This window comes from Trachemys scripta, chromosome 2 (assembly GCF_013100865.1).
Source record: "Trachemys scripta elegans isolate TJP31775 chromosome 2, CAS_Tse_1.0, whole genome shotgun sequence".
NCBI classification, from domain to species: domain Eukaryota; kingdom Metazoa; phylum Chordata; order Testudines; family Emydidae; genus Trachemys; species Trachemys scripta.
Window position 1 is genome coordinate 12,916,079 of NC_048299.1, and position 27,312 is coordinate 12,943,390.

At 44.3% G+C, this 27,312-nt stretch overlaps 1 protein-coding gene across 1 annotated transcript in view; it reads left to right on the forward strand.

The window, feature by feature from the left end:
- The window catches only part of LOC117873951 (sodium channel protein type 5 subunit alpha-like), a 129,596-nt gene that overhangs the window by 21,454 nt on the left and 80,830 nt on the right, over nucleotides 1-27,312 (forward strand). Inside the window, exons 8-11 of the mRNA XM_034763855.1 lie at nucleotides 8,851-8,942; nucleotides 11,639-11,845; nucleotides 15,458-15,521; nucleotides 26,987-27,131. Coding sequence (XP_034619746.1) covers nucleotides 8,851-8,942; nucleotides 11,639-11,845; nucleotides 15,458-15,521; nucleotides 26,987-27,131 — 508 coding nt within the window. The remainder of the gene's footprint in view (nucleotides 1-8,850; nucleotides 8,943-11,638; nucleotides 11,846-15,457; nucleotides 15,522-26,986; nucleotides 27,132-27,312) is intronic.

Below are 27,312 nucleotides of genomic sequence, written 5' to 3' on the forward strand. Positions count from 1 at the left end.
CTGCCCTCAGCCATAATCGTGCTGCGCGGTCAGTCGTAAGTCCAGGATCCGATGAACCTGAGCTGCAAGGACAGATATCACCATTAGCTACCTAATCCAGACCAAGGTCATCTGTCATGACACAGTATAGTTTTGGGGTGTTTTTGTTTAGGGTTTATTCTGTTGGAAGTTATTGCCAAAGGAGTTGTGAGGGACCTGGCTTCACGCCTACCTTTCTGGGGCAACCACAATTGCAATTTATCACTTTTATCTAAATTGCTATTCCCCTTTTCCCTTCCTTAATAAATCTTCTTTGTGTTTTCAAAAAATACCTCTCTCTTCTTTATTAAAGCTAAGAGGGCAGTGGGAGGAACTGACATCTGTACTCCACCTCTGTCTACTAGTTTGAATGTAACAGGTATTGGTTACCGTGGCAGGACTGGCAGAGGAGTAGCTAACCTTTGTCAGTCCTGACCTAGTCATTTTATTTAGTTTACCCTTTTATTTTGCATTGTGGTTGCAATCGATCCAGCGACTCGGGGAGGGAATTCTACAGAGGGGAGATCGGGGGTTGGGGATATCTCTGTGGTTAAGCAGACGCCAGCTCAGATAGTTTTGGTGGGCCTGACTTGTGGGCAGACATCGGGCCGTCGGATGGCTAAGGTCGCTGACACCCTTCCCAAAGCAACTGGCAATTGGGACTAGTGACCCTTTGAGGTTACTGGAAGGTAATTCTGGGGAATTGCCTCACAAGGTGAGAGGAACTGACATCTCTACTCCACAGGTGATAGATACTGTAGGCCAGCTCAAGTACCCAACCTCTGTCTACTAGTTTGAATGTAACAGCTGGAGCCATACTATCCCAGCAAAGGGACCCCCAAGGACAACTTTACCACTACACTTTCTACTACTGTAAACTAACCCTGGCAGGAAGGAATTACAATTTCTGGGATAAGGAACTACTAGCAATAGAGATGGCCTTCAAGGAATGGTGCCACCCACTGGAAGGATCCCAGTTCCCAGTGCAGGTTCTTATGGACCACAAGAACTTAGAATTCCTCTGCATGGCCAGGCACCTTAACCAACACCAGATTCATTGGTCCCTATTTTTTTCCAGGTTCAACTTCATGGTGATGTACTGCCCTGAGGTAAGAAATAGGAAGGTGGATCCCCTATCCTCACAAGGATGAATACCTTGAAACTGACACAGAACTCTCTTCCACGGTCCTTAAATAGTTTAATGTTATTAATAGCCTGGTGGACAGTAGCCTGATGTCCTTCATCCATCCAATCTATATTGCCTCAGGATGCATTTGCCACCCAGCTATGTCAGACCTTAAATACCACTGAGTCCCTGTTCAGCTCAGAATTTCAGCTGATCTTCTAACCAACATGGCACATTTAATTCCTTTCCATGCAACCCTGACTGCCCAAGAAACTGCTTGTCTCTACTTGGAAAATGTTTTATGATTTCATAGTTTGCTTACTGATATCATGTCAGACCAAGGTCCAAAAATCCTGTTTTTGGCTCAGATTCTCCAAGTTCCTTGACATGGAGAATTCTCAGACCAGTGGGGAGATGGAACAGGTTAACCAGATCTTGGAGCTATATCTCCACTTCTTCTTAAATTACCACCAGGATGATCACCATACATAGTGTTCACTTACAATAATTCTACCCAGCAACTCCTGATTTACTTCAGTTATGAAATCAGGTGTCACTTTCAGCAGAATCACCTGATTGGCCTGATTGCCCAGCTGGCTGGAGGAACCAATAGACGTACTCTTAAGCACAGCAGCAGCATTAGGCCAATGGCTGCTCAATGCTCATGCCCACAGCTGTGATTGCTGCTGTACCTCTTTGTTCCCAGCCTTGCTCCAGTCCTGCTCCTGCCTTGTGCCCAGCCCTGTTCCCATCTTTTCTCCAGTCCATTCCAGCCCTGGTCCCCTGACTCCTGGTTTCTGACTTCAGTTTGGACCCTTGACTCTGATTCATCCTTCATGACCCTAGCTCTGACCCTTGGCCCTGATTCCGGCTCTGACCACTAGGCATGACTGCACACACCCTGGTCTGTGACATAGCTTGTATTGCTGAGGAGATGTGCTGCAGCGTTCTGTATCAGTTGGCGTTTCCTACATTCCTAAGGCTTCATGACCAGATTATATCCTATTGCTATAGTCCAGCTGAAAGGTGATTAAAGCATGATTAACTGAGTTTAGGTCATCATCTTCCAGGATGGGACTAAATCCAAAGCTCATCTCTTTGACTTAGCTTTCATGCAACTAAGTTCTTCACATATGTGCTCACACAGACCCACTGACTCACACCTCACACAAATCAAAAACTGTGAACTAATAAAGCTATTTCTCCTACAGGCTAGGAAGGAAGGTTTTTGTTGTTGGTTCTATTTTAAAATATTTAAAATGTGGGCTAGTGCCATGGTGACAGGAGAGTAAGTACATAGCTATTAATCTATCTTTGAAGTATTGCTGCTAGTAATAAGTATGTCTAGCAAATAATTTGAATGATTAACTTAAATACTTCCACCTTCAAGACTGAACATAGACACCACAGTTTAAATAGAGATAAATAGGAGAAAGGTTTCAAAATGCTCATTATCAATATTATTTTTAAAATAGTTTGAAGTTATTTTCTAATGAACATGCAATTTGAATTGATAAAAGTGAATATTTATAAAATGTGTGACTAGCACTAAAGAGGGCCAGATTTCCCATGTAAAAAACATGTTTAAATGGTATCAATGTCCAAGGTGACACACTGAAGGGGAAGTGTCCTGGGGTATAACCATTTGCTCATAGTTAGGTTTGCATCATTTTAGATGAAATATTTATTTCAGTGACTCTTAGTGGGGTGTTTCAGTATTACATTTAAAAGGGAATAAAAGACAGAGTAATGGCTGAAATTTCTCCAGCCCATCCACTGTACCAACAACCCTCATGGCAAGAGGTAGTCAGCTTTTGTCCCGTCCTCAAATTTCTCGCTGTTATTCTAGAGACTGCTGAGCCATCTGGCATACTTCTAAGCCATTTTCTGTCTTTGTGTGTGTGTCTGTGTTCCTATACACAAATATACTGTGGATCTTTTATTTAGAAGTATTGTCCATGATGTTTTAAAACAGAGAAAAAAAAAGTAAGAATGAGGATTCTATAAACACATTTTTGATAGAAACTTTGGTGGCATCTCTGGGACTGACAGGAGAGCATCCTCTCTTGCGTTTATGTCACTAGAGCCTTTCAGGGCTTTTCTTTCTAACAAAACATCTAAGATATTGATATACGTGTTTTGAAGCCAATTTTGTGTTTAGTACTGATTCATTTAGTTAATAGTTTAAACAGATTAAAATAAACAGAGTAAGAACAATCCACAAGGAACTGTGTGGACTTTACACTGGGTTCCTGTGGAAAGTAGAAGGCATTTTCTCTTTGTCTGTTGTGTATATTTCATTTTATAACTCTTTTGTGTAACTTGAAACAAGTTGTAAAATATCATATCCTCTCTTTTTGCTCCAGAGCAGAATTTTGCTCTATGCAGAATTTCAGTCTAAAATGATTTTTTTATGTGTGACCACTCAAAATAGAAGGGTTGCACTAAACAAAGCCGAACAAAGTGGAATTCATCAGGAACCATCAAGTTGTGTGATGGCTAACTTATGTGAGTGTCCTTATCTTATCTTCATTACCTTCATCTTCCGACCCCTTCTTCCTTTCTTTTGTTGTCATGCTCTAATTTTGCGGGAGGGATTGTGTCTATTTGTTTGTACACCACTTGCCACAGTGGGGTCCTGATCTTATTTGGGACTTTTCAGTGCTAGCAAAGTACAAATAAATAATGACAACACTTTAAACTGATTCCAAACTACCTACAGTAATTAATCTTGTAATTTTTTATTTTAAGGCATCCAATTAACAATTTTGACCTTATACAAAGAGATGCCACAAATGACAGATGAGAATCCATGCTTCCATAGTGTGATGGGGTCAGGCCAGATGGCTACAGGAGAGTGCTGGAAGGCAGGTATATTAGCCCCAGGATAAGCAGGTCCCTTTTCCCTTGGTAGCTGAACTTGGGTTACTTTAAGTTAATTAGGATACCTGGGGCCAACCCAGAGCCTGCCAGAACCTGTTAAAAGCCTCCCCTCCAGCCAGATAGGGGTGCACGATAGAAGCTGAGGGAGGAAGGCGAGCTACTGGAGAGCTGGGCAGTGCAGACGCTGACAAGCATTAGGAGAGAAGCCATGCAGGTACAGAGGTGAAGGGTGCAAGAATCCTGCCCAGCAGAGCAGACGGCCCTTCTGGGCCCCGAAGTTCTGAGGGAAGAGATCTTGCCAGAGGGGAGAGACTGAACTGTGTGTCTGGTCTGTTGCCACCACGTCCGGAGGAGCAGCCAGAGACTGAGAGGCTCCCCCTTCCCCCATCAGGGAGGCCAGGAGGAACACTGCTCCGGCAGGGTGTGGACAGTAAACCCAGGGGTGTGGGGAAAATTCTGAGGGGAAAGAGGAATATCCCAGCCCGCTGTTAAACGGAAGCGTGGGACCCATCGAGGCGGAGAGGAAGCTCTGTCACAATAGAGGTTGTCTAGAAGTTTGAAATAGTGAGAATAGAGTATGATGGAAGAAACCAGTAATTGCTGCTAAGATTTTTTTCTGTTTGCTAACTGACTATTGCCAGTTGCCCACAACTTGGAGGACTAAAGTATCAGTACTGAACTGAGACCCTGAAAACCAGTTAACAGGTTTGTAGAAGGGCCAACTCCCTGCTAGAGCTCCTCCTTGTGGCTGGGCGAGGCATAGTAGTTCTTTCCTGTTTAGCACCGACTACTGACAGTCACATCAGTCCACTAGTAATCAGCCTATTCTTGCGACTTGGCCCTCTAGTCGGGTCATGGTTTAGTCCCATCCCTTTCAGGGTAACAGAGTCCCACAAATAAAAATCCAAAGTCGTTACAAAAAGGTCTTTGATCCTGACTCTGGTCCCTGTGGTCCTCACACTCTTCTCTCAGGGCTCTGTCATTCTTGTCCCCTTCTTGGGGCCTCATGCCACCTTACAATGAATCATAAGAAAACCAGGCCCTCCCACTTCCAGTCTGGGGAACATAGGACAGGCAGCTAAGGTTCCCTGCATTAGGTTCCCCCAGATTACTTCCTGCCACCTCGCTGGACTTCTTCCTACCTAGCCTTCCTTTGGCCTTCTCCCCCACAACCTCTCTAGGTTCACCCCATGTCTAAGGCCTGGAAACTTGGGGTATCTACATTGCAATTAAAAACCCACAGTGGGCCTGTGCCAGCTGACTCGGGCTTGTGGGGCTCAGGCTACGGGGCTGTTTAGTTGCAATGTAGACATTCAGGATTGGGCTGGAGCCTAAGCTCTGGGACCCTCCCCCTTGCAGGGTCCCAGAGCCTGGTCTCCACCCCGAGCCCAAACATCTACACTGCAATTAAACAGCCCAGTAGCCTGAGCCCCAAGAGCCCAAGTCAGCTGGCACAGGCGACCCGTGGGTGTTTAATTGCAGTATAGACAATTAAAGCCCTCAGAGCCCTCCACTGGAATTCCCAACAAACTCCCAAACCAACAAATGTAAACTTGGGCCTCCTTTAGCTTGACCCTTCGTCGCTCTCTAGTTACCCCTGCTCTATTCCCTGGTTAAATGCCTCCCAGGGCTCTGTCTACAGAAGTCCAGTTCCTCTCTTTCTTTCACGGACACCACCAGAGTCTGCGCCACTCTCCAAGTGCAGCCTGGTATGTTAATTGACCTCTCAGGCCCACATTAACACATTCCTTACCTGTGTGAAGTATACACCCAGGTACAAGGGTGTGTGTGTATGTGTGTCAAGGCTGGATCCCCACTTTGAACTTTAGGGTACAAATGTAGGGGCCTGCATGAAAACTTCTAAGCTTAACTACCAGCTTAGCTCTGGTTCTGCTGCCACCATTTCAATGGATTCCATTCCTGGGAAACCTTGAAAAACCTTCACCAAATCCCTGGTGAATACAGATCCAAACCCCTTGGATCTTAAAACAAGGAGAAATTAACCATTCCCCTCCTTCCCTTCACCAACTCCTGGTGAATCAAGATCCAAACCCCTTGGATCTTGAACAAGGAAAAATCAATCAGGTTCTTAAAAAGAAGGTTTTTAATTAAAGAAAAAGGTAAAAATCATCTCTGTAAAATCAGTATGGAAATTAACCTTACAGGGTAATCAAACTTAAAGAGCTCAGAGGACTCCCCTCTAGTCTCAGGTTCAAAGTACAGCAAACAAAGATAAACACTCTGGTAAAAGGTACATTTACAAGTTGAGAAAACAAAGGAAAACTAACACGCCTTGCCTGGCTATTTACTTACAAGTTTGAAATAGGAGAGACTTGTTTAGAAAGATGTGGAGAACCTGGATTGATGTCTGGTCCCTCTCAGTCCCGAGAACGAACACACTCCCAAACAAAGAACACAAACAACAGCCTTCCCCCCCCAAGATTTGAAAGTATCTTGTCCCCTTATTGGTCCTTTAGGTCAGATGCCAGCCAGGTTACCTGAGCTTCTTAACCCTTTACAGGGAAAAGGATTTTGGAGTCTCTGGCCAGGAGGGATTTTATAATACTGTACACAGGACAGCTATTACCCTTCCCTTTATAGTTATGACAATGTGTTTAAACAGAAAGGTAATGGTTTCAACTGAACAATGAGAGGATGTTGACAGCATATAATTCTGAGTGCTTTTATAATTTAAAATGACCTTGACAAATTGGAGAATTGGTCCAGAATCAACAAGATGAAATTCAATAAACACAAGTGTAAAGTACTACACTTAGGAAGGAAAAATCAAATGCATAGCTACAAAATGGGGAATACCTGTCTACGGAGTAGGGCTGCAGAAAAAGATCTAGAGGTAATAGTGGATCACAAATTGAATGAGTCAATAGTGTGATCCAGTTGCAAAAAAGGTTGGTATAATTCTGGGGTGTGTTAACAGGAATGTTGTATGTAAAGCACGGGAAGTTTATCTGCTCTACTCAGCACTGATGAGGGCTTAGCTGCACTCCTGAGTAGATTTCTGGGCGCCACTCATTAATAAAGATAGGTTTCAGGGTAGCAGCCGTGTTAGTCTGTATCCTCAAAAAGAACAGGAGTACTTGTGGCACCTTAGAGACTAACAAATTTATTAGAGCATAAGCTTTCGTGGGCTACAGCCCACTTCTTCGGATGCATATAGAGTGAAACATATATTGAGGAGAAATAAAGATGTGGATTAACTGGGGAGAGGAGAGCAACAAAAATGATGAAAGATTTAGAAAACCTGACCTATGAGAAAAGGTTTAAAAACCGGCTATGTTAGTCTTGAGAAAAGAAGACTGAGAGGGGACCTGATAACAGTCTTCAAATATGTTAAGGGCTGTTATAAAGAGGACTTCGATCAATTGTTCTCCATATCCACTGAAGGCAGGTCAAGTAGTAGTGGGCTTAATCTGCAGCAAGGGAGATTTAGGATAGATATTAGGGAAAAGTTTCTAACTATAAAGATAGTTAAGCACTGGAATAAGCTTCCAGGGGAGGTTGTTGAACCTCCATAATTGGAGGTTTTTGACAACAGGTTAGACAAACACCTGTCAGGGATAGTCTAGGTATACTTGGTCCTGCCTCACTGCAGGGTGCTGGAGTAGATGACCTCCTGAGGTCCCTTCTAGCCCTACATTTCTATGATTCTTCATGTAGTAGAAATGGGACAGGGGGTCTAGTGTAAGGCCTAAGGCCTGAACTAAAGTCAGGCCCTGCTGATTTAAAGCAAAGTTAGCAAGAGTAAAGCTAAAAGCAAAAGTCAGGCCCTGTTACAAAACATGTCTATTTGCAAGTTCACAGAACCTGGCAGAAACAGGGCTGGTATTGCAAAAACTTAAACATTCCTAAGCAGTAGTAGGCATAGGACACTCATGTAAACACATTCCAGAAGGGTAGTACCAGAACACCCCGATACCAAGTATGGCATAAACACACTCCCCGAAGATAACAGGGACACACTGACTCCCCCCTAAAGATAAGATCAGGATGACAGCGTGATGGATAGAGATATTTTGATCGAACCAACAGGTACAAGGTAAAGGGTGGTAACTAACCACATCAGAGGGGCAATACATAACTTGTTTGTATCAGTATATAAAGAGGGGTCTCAGAGGGGGAGTCGTCCAGCCGAGGGGGGGATGGAAAGTCCTGCCATTCACAGAGCTGAGTCCATTTGTAATGGGCATATCTGTCCATGTAACTGTAGGCATTGATCCAGAGAGCTTGGACCATGCTTCGCTAACAATAAACCTGGCCTTCGTTACTGAATGGAGTCTGTGGTTTTCTTGGGCAGTTTGATCAGAGCCTGCTGTACAGGCTATCTGGCCAGAGCCAGTGCAGCACGCTGAGAGAATACACACACGCAGTCAATAACCGATGACACTATGAGCTAGTCTTGTCTCAAGCAATCAGGAAAGGAATGCAAATACAAAGAATGTATATATTAAGGCCAAATTTTTCAAATGTGGGTGCCTAAAGTTAGACAGCCAAATTTATATTTAGGCACCAAAATAAAAATTTCCTGCTCTTCTTTTTGTCTTTCAGAAGTGCTGGACAAGGTCCCATCCTTTTATTTCAATCCCCAAATATGTATTTAGGTGCTTGACTTCAGACAGATAGCTTTGAAAATATTTGATCTAATCCTTGACTATATGGCGTGTTTGTCTCTTAAAATATTTTGCATGGGGATACGCTCTGAAAGGCTGATATCTGAAACAGCCTTACAAAATGGTTGCCCGGTTCATTCCGTTCAGTAGTATTTTCTTTCATGTAATTTAAATAACGGTGGTTTGATTTTACAGGTATGTGAGCCTATGTTCACCCCGAAATAAGGTTTCATTTCTTCGGATTTTCAGGCTACTCAGATCTTTAAAAGCTATATCAGCAATCCCAGGTAAGAAGCAACAGTTCTTGCTGTCTGGCTCTCAGCCGCAAATGTTTTCTCTCTCTTATTCCTTCACTGTTGTTTTCAATCATTCTGTCACTTTTTGTGTAAGCAAAATCCTTAGTCTTAAAATATCAAAGGGGTAACCGTGTTAGTTTGGATCTGTAAAAGCAGCAAAGAGCCCTGTGGCACCTTATAGACTAACAGATGTATTGGAGCATGAGCTTTCGTGGGTGAATACCCACTTCTTCGGATGCATGTAGTGGAAGTTTCCAGAAGCAGGTATAAATATGCAAGCAAGAGTCTTAAAAGTATTCAGAATATGTCAAGTATTGAAAACAATTTTGGGTGAAAATGAGGTTAAGCACTAAGGGTCCAGTGTTGAAGTTGTTACTTGGTCCAAAACAAAAGCTAATAAGAGTTTCGCATGAGTAAGGACTTCACGATTATACCCAAATCTGCAGTCGAAATTTACATACCATTTATTTTAGCAAACACTATAAATAGAAATAATTTACTACAATATACACACACTGAGAACAGGTGAGTGAAGGCAATATATCAATAAAATATATTTTACAACACTGATCTGTGAGCACAAGTGAATATTTCCCAATACTTCTAAAACTAGGAAGCACCCTGTATCGTATTGGGGCCTGGTAGCAATCACTATATTAAAGTTGATTAACACTGTTGTTTAACCCCCTGTTTTCAATTGCTTCTAACTTTGCCAAAGTGTAATTGTTCAGGCAGATGTTTTCCACTCTTTGGCTTCTGTCTCATGTTGATTTTTTTTTTTCCAAAATATAGGTAAAAGTTGTGCTGCTGTTTTCAAGAGCAAGATTTGTGAAAAATAGGCAATCTGGACAATATTAATAAGATTTTCCAGCCATGTTTATGGAGAGCTCTTGCTGTCTGCATGAAAATTTGTGTGCATTTGGCTAAATTATAAGTGTCAGGAAAATTACCATTTGCACATATGCTGTAGGAATTGTTAGCCTTGTGCCTAAATTCTCTGAACATTCCATGTGTTCCATACTCCCCATCCTCATTGAGCCTGCTAAAGCAGCCACACCAATTTAAACCTCTGAACAGGATGCAGAGAAAATGGATCTTTTTCCTCCTGCTACCCCCAAACTTTGGCTTCAGTGAAGGAGGATAGGAGATTATGAGTTCAAATCTCCTCTTTTCTACACACTGATGTTAATAACTCCATGCCCTTCATGACCCCTTAATATTGAGCAAGCCCTTATACCCTCACACCAGGAGACAGGCAAGTGCTAGTTTCTGATCATCTACCCATTTTACAGAAAAAGTAACTGCACAAGGTCACATCTGACATATTTACAATTAATGGAATCCATATCTCTAATATGGCAGACAGAGGCTCTGTCATATCTATGTGCTTCAGTATGATTTCTGGACATTCAGCATGTTTGAAAATCAGACTACTTATTTAGATGCCTAAATATGTATTTAGAAACCTAACTTTAGACATTCATATTTGAAAATCTTGATTTTTTTATTATAAGTTTCACTGCACCTGGAAGTAGCGTTGACTATCTCTGTCACGTCAGAATTGTTACTTATAAAGCTTTTAATTCTGTTGTAAATGTATGCTACAACAGAGGTAAGTGCTTAATAAGTACTTTAAAAAAAATCTGAGACTGGTTTTCCTGCCTTCACCACACTGAGTACAAAGATTAAAATTAACTCTCGTTTTTGTGGTGGAAACTGCTGTTTCCACAAAAAATTCACAAGAATAGTAATAAGGTTTTGGTTTTACAAATCCTCAGTGTAGTTTGCCATTAGTTTTGCAGATGGTGAGACTGTTTTTGCACAAATCTTCTCTAACACTTCTAGAAGTACTGTATTTAAGGATGGGACTGCTGATTGCATATGGAAAATAGATCACTACAGTCTCCAAGTTTATGCACTCATTACCTGTTTCATGAATGCTAAATTCACTTGCAAAAAATCATTAAAAACAACTCCAAATCCCAGTGTTTACACTCACAGCCCTAACTCCTTCATAAAGTCTATGTATAGTAAACAATATCCTAACACACTTTTCATAAATAGGTGACAAATGTCTTAAAATTGTATATCTAACTCTTATTTTCAATATGCATTCTGAATTCCAGATAGAAAAGCCATTAAAAATTCTGTTACTACTGCCCATTGATTTGATTACTTCGTGCCTCACTATGTGCCTGTAATTTATAATTAGCAACTTTTTCACTCCTTTGTCTGAAATAGGTTATCTTTTTAAAATAGTGGGCCCTGTCATGCACTGTCTTCTCAGACAAAACTCCTTGAAGTCTATAAGAACTTTACCTTGATTTAAAAGTCAAATCAACAAAACACAAAGTACTTGCTTAAGTTTAAGCACATGCAAAAGTCTATCCTTATTCAGCAAAACTCCTAAGAATGTGCTTGCATACTTTTCCAAATCAGGACCTTGGGGAGTGAGGATCAGCCTCAGAGGGAAGTAAAAAACCAAGGTTGGTGAGAAAATTACAGTAAAACTAAATTATTCCCAGTCCCGTGTTTTACTGTACCTCATTTTATGGTATAGAGTTGTAAAAATATGTGCAGTGCATGTGGGCCCTGTTTACATAATTGAAGCTGTGGTACATAATCAAATGGGCCTACATATTATTTTCTCTTCTCAGGCTACATTTTGTTCAATTTTATTTTTCTAGAACTAAAGGTCATCGTAGATGCACTTATCCAGTCTATTAAGAAACTTGTTGATGTGATGATCCTGACCGTTTTCTGCTTGAGTGTCTTTGCCCTTGTAGGCCTCCAGCTCTTTATGGGTAACTTGAAAAAGAAATGTGTCCGTAACAATACTACATTTGATCAGAAATTATGTGATGATGCCAAGATAAGTGATGTAAAGGAATCAGGTAAACTTTTGTTCTTTTTTCCTTTAAATAAGAGTCTATAATGCAATCACAATGTGGGATTTCAGCTCAAGTAGACATCCGGAGATAGCTTTAATCTACTTAGCTTGGGTCTCACAGCAGAGAAGCCATGGCAATGTGCGCTTCAGCATAGGTTAGCCCCGCAAGTAATTACCCAGGGTTCTCAGCAGGCTTGTACAGCCCATGTTGAAGCGCTTGCTCTCTCAGCTTCACTGCAGTGCTCTGGGACTAGAGCTAACTACATTAAAGCTAGCATGGGTGTATTTACTTAGGATGCAGTCACGCCCTGTAACTGCGGTATAGACATACCCTTAGGTGTATATGTTTGTTTAAATGTACATATTATAGTTAATGCTGAAAATATGGTTGAATAAAAATTCTCACAACATGGCATATTCTTCAACATACTGAAAGGCCAGGGAGATAGATGCCTATAGAATATTCAAAGGGGATACCTACACTACAAAACATATGTATGCCCAAGCATGGGTATGTATAAAGCAACTGGGTTATGGGCATTGCCATTCATAGAATCATAGAACTGGAAGGGACCTCGAGAGGTCATATAGTCCAGTCCCCTGCACTCGTGGCAGGACTGAGTATTATCTAGCCCATTCCTGACAGGAGTTTGTCTAACCTGCTTTTAAAAATCTCCAATGATGGAGACTCCACAACCACCATAGGCAATTTATTTCAGTGGTTAACCATTCTGACAGTTAGGAAGTTTTTCCTAATGTCCAGTCTAAACCTCCCTTGCTGCAATTTTAAGCCCATTGCTTCTTGTCCTATCCCCAGAAGTTAAGAAAAACATTTTTTCTGCCTCCTCCTTGTGACAACCTTTTACATACTTGAAAACTGTTCTCATGTCCCCTCTCAGTCTTCTCTTTTCCAGACTAAACAAACTGGCCATCAGGAAGTTTAGACTTGAAATTAGATGAAGGTTTCTGACCATCAGAGGAGTGAAGTTCTGGAACAGCCTTCCAATGGGAGCAGGGGGGGCAAAAGACATATCTGGCTTCAAGACTAAGCTTGATAAGTTTATGGTGGCGAGGGTATGATGGGATAGCCTAATTCTGGCAATTAATTGATCTTTGATTATTAGTGGTAAATATTCCCAATGGCCTGTGATAGGATGTTAGATGGGGTGGGATCTGAATTATTACAGAGAATTCTTTCCTGGGTGTCTGGCTGGTGAGTCTTGCCCACATGCTCAGGGTTTAGCTGATCGCCATATTTGGGGTCGGAAAGGAATTTTCCTCCAGATTGGCAGAGGCCCTGGGGGTGGGGTGGGGGTTCGCCTTCCTCTGCAGCGTGGGGTACTGGTCACTTGCTGGAGGATTCTCTGCACCTTGAAGTCTTTAAACCATGATTTGAGGACTTCAATAGCTCAGACATAGGTTAGGGGTTTGTTAACAGGAGAGGGTGGGTGAGATTCTGTGGTCTGCGTGTGCAGGAGGTCAGACTAGATGATCATAATGGTCCCTTCTGACCTTAAAGTCTATGATTCTATGAATCTTCCCTCATGGGTCATGTTTTCTAGACCTTTAATCATTTTTGTCGCTCTTCTCTGGTCTCTCTCCAATTTTTCCACATCCTTCCTGAAATATGGCTCCCAGAACTGGACACAGTACTCCAGTTGAGGCCTAATCAGCACAGGGTAGAGCCGAAGAATTACTTTTTGTGTCTTGCTTACAATACTCCTGCTAATACATCTGAGAATGATGTTTGCTTTTTTTGCAACAGCATTACACTGTTCACTAATATTTAGCACTATCACCCCCAGAACCCTTTCCACAGTACTCCTTCCTAGGCAGTCATTTCCCATTTTGTATGTGTGCAACTGATTGTTCCTTGCTAAGTGAAGTACTTTGCATTTGTCCTTATAGAATTTCATTCTATTTATTTCAGATCATTTCTCCAGTTTGTCCAAATCATTTTGAATTTTAATCCTATCCTCCAAACCCCTTGCAACCCCTCCCAGCTTGGTATCATCTGAAAAATGTATGAGTGTACTCTGTGTGCCATTATCTAAATCAGACCCAGAACTGATCCCTGCAGAACCCCACTCATCATGCTGTACCAACATCCACTGAAAACTACTCTCTGAGAACGGTTTTCCAACCAGTTTTGCACCACCTTATAATAGCTCCATCTAGGTTGCATTTCCCTAGTTTGTTTATAAGAAGGTCATGTGAGACAGTATCTAAAACTTTACTGAAGACAAGATATACCACATCTACTGCTTTCCTCCATCCACAAGGCTTGTTACCCTGTCAAAGATAGCGATCAGGTTGGTTTGACATGATTTGTTCTTGACAAATCCATGCTGACAGTTACTTATCACTTTATTATCTTCTAGATGTTTGCAAATAGATTGCTTAATTATTTGCTCCATTATCTTTTTGGGTACAGAAGTTAAGCTGACTGGTTTGTAATTCCCTGGGTTGTCCTTATTTCCCTTTTTATAGATGGGCACTATATTGCCCTTTTCCAGTCTTCTTTCAAAGATAATTGCTAATGGCTCAGATATCTCCTCAGTCAGCTCCTTGAGTATTCTAGGATTCATTTCATCAGGCCCTAGTGGCTTGAAGAAATCTAATTTGTCCAAGTAAATGCACTAGGCATTCACAGTCTTCAGAAATGTATGGTGCACACTTAGCTCGACTTAAGTAGAAAAAGACATACTCCTCTACCATTTTGCCTTTTTGTAAACCTCCATCTCTTGTTACCTATGGGATATCCTGTGGCATTATTCCAGGCAACAATCCGCTCACAATGGAGTTGAGTTGATGAGCTATATCTCCTCAACACTCTTAAAGGGGGCAGCACTGAAGTAGGTTTTTCATTTGGGAAGTGAGCTGCCAGGCTACCCTTCAGCCCATCATTAACAGAAATGTAATTTTAGAGAAAAGCCAAGTAGAAGGTGCACTTTTTGCCTGGTCACCTTTCCAACCACCTTTCCAACCATAATTACATGTCATTTATAGATCAATAGATAATAATTCTAGGTGGTTGCACTTTTGCCTTTTAAGCTACCACATCCCACTCCTGTCATCTAGACTTTACAATCTAGATCTCTCATTCCAGTCGTCTAGGCTGAACAATCTATATACCGGCTTTTGACGCATGTGAAAGAAGAAGATTCCACTCCCTATCTGAGATTAATTAGAATCTTGCAGTCATTCAGATAGAAGGATATAGGTCTCCCCTCAGGCATGCAGATTTTTGAGGAACAGCTGGAAGGAGCATAAGACTGACATTTCTGTGCTTATATGAGGACAGACAGAGACATATGCTGTTTATTGATCAGTTACTAGTGAATTTTCAAAACAAACGGTAGTACCCACAGATTGTCAGAGAAATGTAACTATAGATAGTAAATTTTTACAAAGGAGATTCTCAGGCATATGTGCACATACATCAAAGAAATATATATTTCTTCTTTAATTTTTTTAAAAATCCATTAATACATAGATTATTATATGTATCGTGTATATACTGCTCACTTGATATTTGTGACCAATCCAATTAACCTCGGAAGGTACTTATGAGAAAGTAACTTGTCATTTTATGACCCTTTCATTTTAACAATAGATATCTGCTACAGAATGAATAATTCTCAGGATGTATTACTGTGCGGATTCAGCTTGGAACCTGAGTAAGTATAGCTAACACCCATTTTTAGTTCTTTTTTTTCTTTGCTATTTTTGTTGTTTTGTATTTGGCTGTAGACAAACTACACTGTAAGCTTCCTGGAAGCTGTGATTTCCTTTCACTTTGGGGAAAGAGTGAAGCTACGCAATAAGGAGAATGAAAAATCCCATTTAAGGAAATGATCTTGTAATCTATTGCTAAACATTGGTGATGTAGTGAAAATAAGTGGTCTGAGAGAGTGGGAGATGGAGGTAAAAAAATAGTGATAAAGCTGGTCAAGGGCCTGGAAATTTAAAGTGCAAAGTTTGTTACTCATTTGTAGTCAGTTCCTAGCACTGAATTCCTCCCTTGATAGTTCACTCCAGAGTCTTGTCTCCCCTTCCAAGAAGAGCCTTCCTCTTATATAGAAAAACAAAAGACCTTTATTCTTTCCAAAGACCACTCTGTGTCTTAAGTTATTTTCTCAGTCCATATCAAGGATGGCATAGCTGAGTCTATCCTTTCCCCTCTTCAAAACCCCTTTGTCAGGTGGTGAGCCCAGGACACTGTTTTATTTATATATTTACATTTTATTCACTCGAGGAGGAATTCAGCTCAGTGCAGAGGCCTCTAGCAAGGCACCATACACTGTTTATTATTTTAATTGCAGTAGTCCCCAAAGGTTCCATTCAGGATTGGCGCCCCATTGTGCTAGGTACTGTACAATCACACCGAAAGACTGGAGGTTTTATGTAATATCAAAATTATCAAATTTGGATCCAGAAATAGGTATCTTTTGCATGGATAATAGACTTGGGGATGGGGGTGGAACCACTTTGATAAATTACACTTATTTTGCTGCTGCACTATGTGGCTTGACTGACATGTTACACACTTATTATAAAATATCTGACTTCGGAGGGAATGAATAGTCATGAAGACTCTCTTATATGTACTTTTAGGGCTTTACAGACCTGATTTACACAGTGCTGCCAGACTTGCAGCTTCAGGGAACACCGTGGTCATGAGGGTGGGTGGGTGTTCACCTCACAAACACTAAGCTGAAATGTTGATGTGATGATCGCTATTCTCGTTCCCATGCCATGTGGTGTGAAATACAAGCTGCTGTCCATTGACACATGTACCCCTTCTGCCAGGTGGAGTTGGCAGCAACAAGGGCCAGGTTCAATATCTAAAGGTTCGAACAAAAGAGAACCATCTTGAGCTCCCACACAGTTATCTGGGAAAACTTAACACCAGCCACAGTGGTTTGGGCAGTATTCTTTGCCTCAGTTTCCCACCTTGCAGTGGGAAAGTCCGATGAATGAATGTCTCTTTAACACATCACTCTCCTCTCCCTCTGATACACCCCATTCACAGCTGGCTGTCCTAAGTTAGCAAAGACTCAAAGTTCAGAGATGCATTCACAGGGGTTCACCTCCCGTCCCTCGGGGAGGGAGCATTGACCAAAATCTCTGCAGCTGCGTCTGCAACTGTCTCACAGCTGCCACTGCTGTTTCTCTACCACCACTGGCTACTGCCTCCCTGCTGCTGCCTCCATGATGTCACATTCTGAGGTCCTGCCACTTAACTCAGCTCTTACTGATTGCAGCTCAGTGATTTCAGCAGGCAGTGGGGAACCTCGGTGTTGTCTTTCACTTTCTCCATACAAGGTCTAAGACTTAGGACCCTAGACTTGCTCTGCAGTCAGGACAGCTCTAGGAATCACCAGCCAGAAACAAGGACTTTCAGTTGAATCTTGAACGCTTGCTGAGGACCTGTGGGGTGGGCCGTCATTACGCGCGGCTCATGAGACGCCTAATGGTTTCGGACACTATCCGTTGGTCCCGGGACATCTACATCGAGCACATCACCGGCCACCGCCAATACCGAGAGTGAGCCGGGGAGACCTCGTGCACCCACACACACCCCCTGCTGGACTCTATCCCCTGAGCCCTGAACCCACCAAACCTAACTGAATCCCACCACGTGAGGGTCACCCCATCCCCATTACCCAGCCCGCTTACTTATACTCATGACTGTCTCTACCTCCCGTATGGGTGTTAGACCCTCACCGCTTATCGACTGTTTCCTGATCCTGCCCACCGGTTACCCACCCCTCATTGGGGACATGGCAGTCTGTATATACTATGTGTGCTGCCCAGCCCCGAAACACCAACATACCCCTATACTCTGTATGTTACCCCCAATGACCAATAACTGACGCTTCAAATTTTCTGTATCATTTATTTTTTTTCTAAATATTCTCTGTCGTTAAACACTGGAGAGGGACAGGTGAAATGGTGCCTAGGACTCTTTAGGCAAAGTCCACACCACCAGGTAGGAACATCTGTCCCCACCCACTCTCATCTTCACTGGGATTGGGCATCCCTATCCCCTGTTTAGCAAATGAGGTTCAATTTAGGGTGACCCCTTGTCCAGGTGCCTTCCCCATTCTGAACTTTAGGCAGGGGATCCGGTTCCACCACCTCTTTCTGGGTCTCTGGTAAGACAGAAGGGGCCCTGGTGGAAGGCTCAGGAACAGGGATAGGTGTGAAAGCTTGCTTAGTCTGGCTGCGGGTGACCATTCCCACCCTTTCTGCTAGCTTCACATGGTTGGCCAAGTCTTCCCCCAGCAGCATGGGGATGGGATAATTATTATAGACTGCAAAAGTCCACATTCCTGACCAGCCCTTGTACTGGACAGGCAACTTGGCTGTAAGCAAGTTTAAAGAGTTTGACGTAAAGGGTTGAATTGTCACCGGAGCCTCTGGGTTGATGAATTTGGGGCACTAGGAATTGTGCCTTCCCCACTCTGAACTTCAGGGTACAGATGTGGGGACCTGCTCCCTTTACCCATTTTGTGTCGATTTTCCCCGCCTCTCTAGCGGCCTGGGACTGCTCGTATTGATCAGTGTAAGACTTTCGGCTGAGTCTATTTTCTTATCCCATAACCACTGTTTTATATTATCCTTGGTCGTATTCAGGAATTGTTCCTGAGTCATCAAATCAACCATTCCTTCAAAGGTAGCTACACCCCTGCCGTTGGCCCATTTCTCTAACAGATCCATTATCTGGTGTACATAAGCCACATTACTTAGTCCAGGCCCTCTCTGAAGGGCTCTAAATTTGACTCTGTAAATGTCAGGTGTAACTTGAAATTATTTCAAAACCAAATCCTTAAATTTACCATAGTCAGAAGCCTCCCCAATAGGCATCTTGTTGAATACGTCCAGCGCTCTTCCTGTCAATTTTGCTACAAATGTGGTCATCTTTTGATCTTCAGGAATGGCATGGCGAGTGCACAGTCTCTCAAAGCTGAGGAAATATTCAGCAATATCACTGGATTCATTATACCGTGGATAGTCGCTCCCATCTGTGGATTTTGGGTAGAGGATTGTTAGGATTATTTGGTGGATTCGACTGAATCTTTGCTAACTCCAGTGCATGCTTTTGGGCCTCCCTCTGGATCTCCATCTCTTTTTCTTTCTCCTTCATAGCTCTCTTGTGGGCATCCTCTTTGGCTTTCTCTTCTCTTTCAGTAGCTGCTTTCTCGAGTTCTTTTAATTCGAGCAGTCTCTTATGATTCTTTTCATTTTCTTCTGCAGGAAGTCTGGCCAGTTCTAGTTTATTAGCGGCATCACTGGTACTCATTTTCCTGCTTTGTTGTGCTGAGTCACACCCCCTCTGCAGTTCACTGAAACTGGGATGCCTCAGCTCAGGGCTGCTTAGTTAACAGAGACTTTCACAGCATTCAGTGTTCAGCCTTTCTGGTTTACCCTAGCTATCCCCGAGAGGTAGGAAAAAACAGCTTGTAAATTCCTTTGTTACTGTAACTTGATCCCTCAAAGTAAGAAAGAAACAAGGGAAACTGGTTTTGTGACTTTTTTTTTGCAAAATGTTAATTACTCGCCAGCTGTTCACTGGAAACTTTCCTCTAACAAGAGCCCTTGTTAGAAAACTTAACACCTTTGCCTTCAGACAAAGAGCTATAAAGATCTGTTTCTCCTTGCAGCTTGGAGAAGAGAAGGGGAAAAATCTACTGGCTTTTGGTTCAGTGGAATCCCATCTCACTGCCTACCATGTCATGGTGCCTCCCCCACTCTGAACTTTAGGGTACAGATGTGGGGACCTGCATGAGATAACCCCCTAAGTTTGTTTACCAGCTTAGGTCTAAGCTGCCACCACCAAATGATTTAAACAATAAACAGGGAAAGGACCATTTGGAGTTCCTTTCCCCCCAAAATATCTCCCCAGTCTTTATCCCCGTTTTTCTGGCAGGATTGGGACTGATTTACCTCCCACCAATTCCTGGTGAGCCCAGATCCAAAAAAGTCTTGGATCTTAAAACAAGGAAAAATCAACAGGTTCTTAAAAGAAGACTTTTAATTAAAGAAAAAGGGTGAAAGGAATACCTCTGTGAGATTAGCATGCAAGCTACTCTCACAGGCCTGGTCTACACTACGGGTTTAGGTCGACTTTAGCAGCGTTAAATCGAATTAAGCCTGGACACGTCCACACGACGAAGCCCTTTCTTTTGACTTAAAGGGTCCTTTAAACCGGTTTCTTTACACCACCTCCGACGAGGGGATTAGCGATAAAACCGGCCTTTGCGGGTCGGAATTGGGGTAGTGTGGACGGAATTCGACGTTATTGGCCTCCGGGAGCTATCCCACAGTGCTTCATTGTGACCGCTCTGGACAGCACTCTCAACTCAGATGCACTGACCAGGTAGACAGGAAAAGACCCGCGAACGTTTGAATTTCATTTCCTGTTTGCTCAACGTGGAGAGCACAGGTGACCACGCAGAGCTCATCAGCACAGGTAACCGTGATGGAGTCCCAGGATTGCAAAAGAGCTCCAGCATGGACCAAACGGGAGGTACGGAATCTGCTCGCCATATGGGGAGATGAATCAGTGCTAGCTGAACTCCATAGCAGTAAAAGAAATGGCAAAGTATTAGAAAAGGTCTCCAAGGCCATGAAGGACCGAGGCCATAACAGGGCCACACAGCAGTGCTGCGTGAAAATTAAGGAGCTACGGCAAGCTTACCACAAAGCCAGAGAAGCAAACGGAAGGTCCGGGGCAGAGCCGCAAACTTGCCGCTTCTACGCGGAGCTGCATGCCATTCTAGGGGGTGCAGCCACCACTACCCCAACCATGTGCTATGACTCCGTCAATGGAGAAACACACAGGGATGACGGTTCGGGGAACGAGGAAGATGAGGATGGAGGTACTGTAGGTAGCTCACAGCAGCAAGAAAGCGGAGAAACCGGTTTCCCCAACAGCCAGGATATGTTTGTGACCCTGGACCTGGAACCAGTAACCCCTGAACTCACCCAAGACCCTCAGGGCACACAGGAGACCTCTGGTGAGTGTACCTTTGTAAATATTTGTAAACATTACACATGGTTTAAAAGCAAGCGTGTTTAATGATTTATTTTCCCTGGCAATCGTGGCCAGTACATCTACTGGAAAAGTCTGTTAACGTGTATGGGGATGGAGTGGAAATCCTCCAGGGACATCTCCAGAAAGCTCTCCTTCATGTACTCCAGGCCAGTAGCACGTAGTCTGGAATCATTGCATAACAAAGCATGGCAGCGTATGGTCCCGGTGTTTGCTGGCATGCAGACAATATCCATTCCTTATCTCTCTTTGTTATCCTCAGGAGAGTGATATCATTCACGGTCACCTGGTTGAAATGGGGTGATTTTATTAAGGGGACATTCAGAGGCGCCCGTTCCTGCTCTTCTGAACAGAAATGTTCCCCGCTGTTAACCACGCGGTGGGGGGAGGGGTGAAGTGATCATCCCAGAGAATCGTGTTTGTGTGTGTGTGTGGGGTGGTTTACTTGGGTTTGTGCCGCATGTTAACTGGGAAACCGCAGCCCCTCCTTTTACATTGAAAACCCATTTTAAATGGACAACCCAGTTCATCCTTGATATGGGAAATGCGTTGCTGTTTGAAACCTTTCCCGCATGTTAAGAAGGTTAAAAAAGCCAAAACACTGTGGCCTACCATGGCTGCCTGCAAGCCGAAATATGTGACCTTGTAATGAAAGAGTGTACCCATTGTTCTCTAAAATGTGTCTTTTTTAACCACCTCTCCCTTCTCCTCCACCAGCTGCAAATGTTTCTCCTTCGCAGAGGCTAGTGAACATTAGAAAGAGAAAACGTAGGACGCGGGACGATATGTTCACGGAGCTGCAGATGTCCTCCCACACTGATAGAGCACAGCAGAATGCGTGGAGGCAGTCAATGTCGGACATGAGAAAAGCACAATATGAACAAGAGGAGAGGTGGCGGGCTGAATGGCGGGATGAAAAGAGCAAGTGGCGGGCTGAAGATGATAGGTGGCGTCAGCTTGCAGACAGACGGCAAGAGTCAATGCTCCATCTGATGGAGCATCAAACTGATATGCTCGAGCGTATGGTTGAGCTGCAGGAAAGGCAAGCAGGAGCAGAGACCGCCGCTACAGCCCCTGTTTAACCAACAGCCCTCCTCCCCAAGTTCCATAGCCTCCTCACCCAGACGCCCAAGAACACGGTGGGGGGGCTTCCGTCCACCCAGTCACTCGACCCCAGATGATTGCCCAAGCATCAGAAGGCTGGCCTTCAATAAGACTTAAAGTTTTAAAATGCAGTGTGTCCTTTTTCATCCTTCCTCCCCCACCCATCCCAGACTACCTTGGCAATTATCCCCCTACTTCTGTGAGGAACTAATAAAGAATGCATAAATGTGAAAAAACAATGACTTTATTGCCTCTGCAAGCGGGAGGGGAGGGGAGGGTGGGGTGGGGTGGTTGGTTTACAGGGAAGTAGAGTGAACCGGGTCGGGGGGGGGGGGTTGGAGGGTTCATCAAGGAGAAACAAACAGAAGTTTCACACAGTAGCCTGGCCAGTCACAAAACTCGTTTTCAAAGCTTCTCTGATGCGCACCGCGCCCTGCTGTGCTCCTCTAACCGCCCTGGTGTCTGGCTGCGCGTAATCAGCGACCAGGCGAGTTGCCTCAACCTCCCACCCCGCCATAAAGGTCTCCCCCTTACTCTCACAGATATTGTGGAGCGCACAGCAAGCAGCAATAACAATGGGGATATTCTTTTCGCTGAGGTCTGAGCGAGTCAGTAAGCTGCGCCAGCGCGCTTTTAAACGTCCAAATGCACATTCCACCACCATTCGGCACTTGCTCAGCCTGTAGTTGAACAGGTCCTGACCCCTGTCCAGGCTGCCTGTGTACGGCTTCATGAGCCATGGCATTAAGGGGTAGGCTGGGTCCCCAAGGATCACGATAGGCATTTCAACATCCCCAACGGTTACTTTTTGGTCCGGGAAGAAAGTCCCTTCCTCCAGCTTTCAAAACAGACCAGAGTTCCTGAAGACGCGAGCATCATGTACCTTTCCCGGCCATCCCACGTTGATGTTGGTGAAACGTCCCTTGTGATCCACCAGGGCTTGCAGCAGCATTGAAAAGTACCCCTTGCGGTTTATGTAGTCGGTGGCTTGGTGCTCCGGTGACAAGATAGGGATATGGGTTCCGTCTATGGCCCCGCCACAGTTTGGGAATCCCATTTCAGCAAAACCATCCACTATTGACTGCACGTTGCCCAGAGTCACTACCCTTGATATCACCAGGTCTTTCATTGCCCTGGCAAATTGGATCACAGCAGCCCCCACCGTAGATTTGCCCACTCCAAATTGATTCCCGACTGACCGGTAGCTGTCTGGCGTTGCAAGCTTCCACAGGGCTATCGCCACTCGCTTCTCAACTGTGAGGGCTGCTCTCATCTTGGTATCCTGGTGTTTCAGGGCAGGGGAAAGCAAGTCACAAAGTTCCATGAAAGTGGCCTTACGCATGCGAAAGTTTCGCAGCCACTGGGAATCGTTCCATACCTGTAGCACGATGCGGTCCCACCAGTCTGTGCTTGTTTCCCGGGCCCAGAATCGGCGTTCCACGGCATGAACCTGCCCCAGTGACACCATGATTTCCACATTGCTGGGGCCTGTGCCTTGTGAGAGGTCTATGTCCATGTCAATTTCCTCATCACTCTCTTTGCCGCGCTGCAATCGCCTCTTCGGCTGGTCCGGGTTTCGCCTTGGCATGTCCTGGCTCTGCATATACTCCAGGACAATGCGCGTGGTGTTCATAGTGCTCATAATTGCCGCGGTGATCTGAGCAGGCTCCATGATCCCAGTGCTAGCTATGGCGCCTGGTCAGAAAAAAGGCGCGAAAGTAGTATCTGATGGACCAGGAGAAGGAGGGAGGGCAGGAGGGAGGGAGGGCTGAGTGACGACATGGCGTACAGGTACAGGAACAGGGAATTAAAATCAAGAAAGGTGGCTGTGCATCAGGGAGAAACACAAACAACTGTCACACAGAATGGTCCCCCCAAAGATTAAACTGAAAACCCTGGGCTTAGCAGGCCGTTGATTTCACGGAGGAAGGGGAAGATTGAAAATGAATACAGAACAAATCTATTTTTTACATCTTAAGCTGGCCGACGGTGCAGCATGAGTGATAGCCTCTGCAGTACGATGGCGACGGTTACCAATCGTAATATACCATCCTCTACCAAAAGGCAAGGGGCTGCTGCTGTGTAGCAATGCAGCCCCACGTCTGCCAGCCCCACGTCCGCCAGCACCCAGATCGCCCTCGGCCTCTTCTGGGTGCTTAGCAGACAATACTGGGCAATTGGCAGAAAATAGTATACTACGACTGGTAGCCATCATCATCGAGACAGTAGCATGTCTGCCCAGGTGCCCATGATTGACAGCCACTGCAGTACGACGATGTCGGATACCAGTCATAATATACCATCTCCTACCAAAGGGCAAGGGCTGGTGCAATGCAGCCCTACGGCTGCCAGCCCCACGGCTATTACTCATGCTACACCGTCTACCGCCAAAAGGCAGTTAGCAGCTGCTGCTGTGTAGCAATGCAGTCCCACGTCTGCCGGCACCCAGAGGACATATGGTGACGGTGAGCTCAGCTGAGCTGAGCGGGCTCCATGCTTGCCGTGGTATGTTGTCTGCACAGGTAACCCAGGTAAAAAGGCGCGAATCTATTGTCTGCCGTTGCTGTGACGGGGGGGGAGGGGACTGACGACATATACCCAGAACCTCCCGCGACACTGTTTTGCATCATCTGGGCATTGGGATCTCAACCCAGAATTAAAAAAAAAGGTGCGAAAGTAGTATCTGACGGACTAGGGGAAGGAGGGAGGGCGGGCCGAGTGACGACATGGCGTACAGGTACAGGGAATTAAAATCAAGAACGGTGGCTGTGCATCAGGGAGAAACACAAACAACTGTCACACAGAATGGTCCTCCCAAAGATTAAACTGAAAACCCTGGGTTTAGCAGGCCGTTGATTTGACGGAGGGAGGGGGAAGCAAATGAATACAGAGCAAATCTATTTTTTACATCTTAAGACGACGGTGCAGCGTGTCTGATAGCCCTCGGCATCTTTCTGGGTGCTTGGCAGCAAATACTGGGCGCTTGGCAGTTAGTGTATTATGATGGCCTTCAGGCCTATTGCACTATCTGCTGCTCAGGGAAGACTCTGCTAATGTGCGATGAGCCAACTTGTAGTAGGACGGTTACCAGTCGTAATACACCATCTACTGCCAAAAGGCAAGGGGCTGGTGCAATGCAGCCCCACGGCTGCCAGCACCCAGATCGCCGATGAAGGCTACCAGTCTACTGCACCGTCTACCGCCAAGAGGCAGTTAGCAGCTGCTGCTGCTGTGTAGCAATGCAGTCCCACGGCTGCCGGCACCCAGAGGACATATGGTGATGGTGAGCTCAGCTGAGCTGAGCGGGCTCCATGTTTGCAGTGGTATGTTGTCTGCACAGGTAACCCAGGTAAAAAGGCGCGAATCTATTGTCTGCTGTTGCTGTGACGGGGAGGAGGGGCCTGACGACATGTACCCAGAACCTCCCGCGACACTGTTTTGCATCATCCGGGCATTGGGATCTCAACCCAGAATTCCAAGGGGCGGCGGAGACTGCGGGAACTGTGGGATAGCTGTGGGATAGCTACCCATAGTGCAATGCTCCGGAAGTCGACGCTAGCCTCGTACTGTGGACGCGGTCCGCCGACTAGAGCACTTAGAGCATTTTATGTGGGGACACACACAATCGGCTGTATACAACCGATTTCTATAAAACCGGCTTCTATAAATTCGAACTAATTTCGTAGTGTAGACATACCCACAGACAACAGATTCAAAACACAGAGGATGTCCCTCTGGGCAAAACCTTAGTTACACAAAGAAACCCAATTTGATTCTCTCTCTATGCAAAAAGAAGTCACAAAAGAAAATAAACATAATCTAATACATTCCTTCTCTAAACACTTACTACTTTTAAGAAATGTTATATGGTTGATTCCTGGATCCTTCACTCCGGCACAAACTTTTCTGAACAGACAAAGACTGATTTCCCTCCTCCCTCTTTTAAAATATCTGATCTTCTCATTGGTTCCTCTGGTCAAGTGTCAGCTAGGCTATGTGAGCTTCTTAACCCTTTAGAGGTAAAAGAGGAATTAACCCTTAACTGTCTGTTTATGATATCCCTCAATAAGAGCATAGTGAGCACAGTTCTGCTGCCCTTTACCCATACAATAAGGATAACAACATTTGGTTACCCCTGCATTTGAATACTAGAGTGATTCATAACCCCAAATCAGCCAAAATTGATCATTTTGGCAAAGCAGCGCCATTTACTGCACACCTAGGCAGAGCAGGCATGTTTATGTAAACACAGTCTGCACCTGAAGTCTTTTCTTCCAGCTGATCACTAGATGTCAGGGGAGAGCTCATTCAGACCCTGCTTACACATGTGGCTCTGTGGTGGTGATAGCTTGAGCAGCTTGAAGAATTAGGTTGTTTCTCTTTTCAGTACAGCCCTGGTTTGGGCACATTGCAGGCTCTTTCCTTCCCCCCTCCATCCAACTATTTAAGATCTAATCTTCATTCCATCATCTTTCCAACTCCCTCCACAAATACTCATGCCTAGAACTTTCATATTCCTTGCTTCTCCTGGGCTTGTAAACATCTGTCCCAGCTGGCATTTGAGTTTGGGGAAGGTGTGGGTATGTGTATATTGGAAGAGAGGTGTGGAATCAAACTACATCAGTGGTTTTCAATATTTTTTCATTTGTGAACCCCTAAAAATGTCAAATGGAGGTGTGGACCCCTTTTGAAATCTGAGACATAGTCTGTGGACGACAGGTTGAAAACCACTGGACCACATATTAAGTCTCGGATCTTGTAGTGGGTGGTCCACCACATGACTTACCAGGGAATCCGAGACTTGAATGACCCCTGATGGTAGAAATATATTTGAGGATGTGAACTTTCAGATGAACTAAAGGAGTCTGTATTTGAGACTGTGTACTTGGCACTTTCAGGAGCAACATAAGCAATCTGATATGTAAGGAAACCAGTTCTACATGGAAATCATGTATAATATAATGTCTCTTCTGTTATTAGTAAGGAATGTCCAGAGAACTATTCCTGCCAGAAAATTGGGGACAATCCTGATTTTGGCTACACAAACTTTGATCATTTTGGCTGGGCCTTCCTCTCTGTTTTCCGTCTGATGACACAAGATAACTGGGAGCGTCTATATCGACAAGTAGGTACTTCAGTTGTTAAAATGATAATTAAGCAAGCCAGTTATTCAGTCTAGGATGATGTCTATGCTAAAAATGTTGTTATACACTATTTTATTTTTTAACATGTGTGTAGTCACATTTATTTTAAACAACATTTTAAGTACTAGGGAAGTGCAGACCAAAACATTATCAGAACTGGTT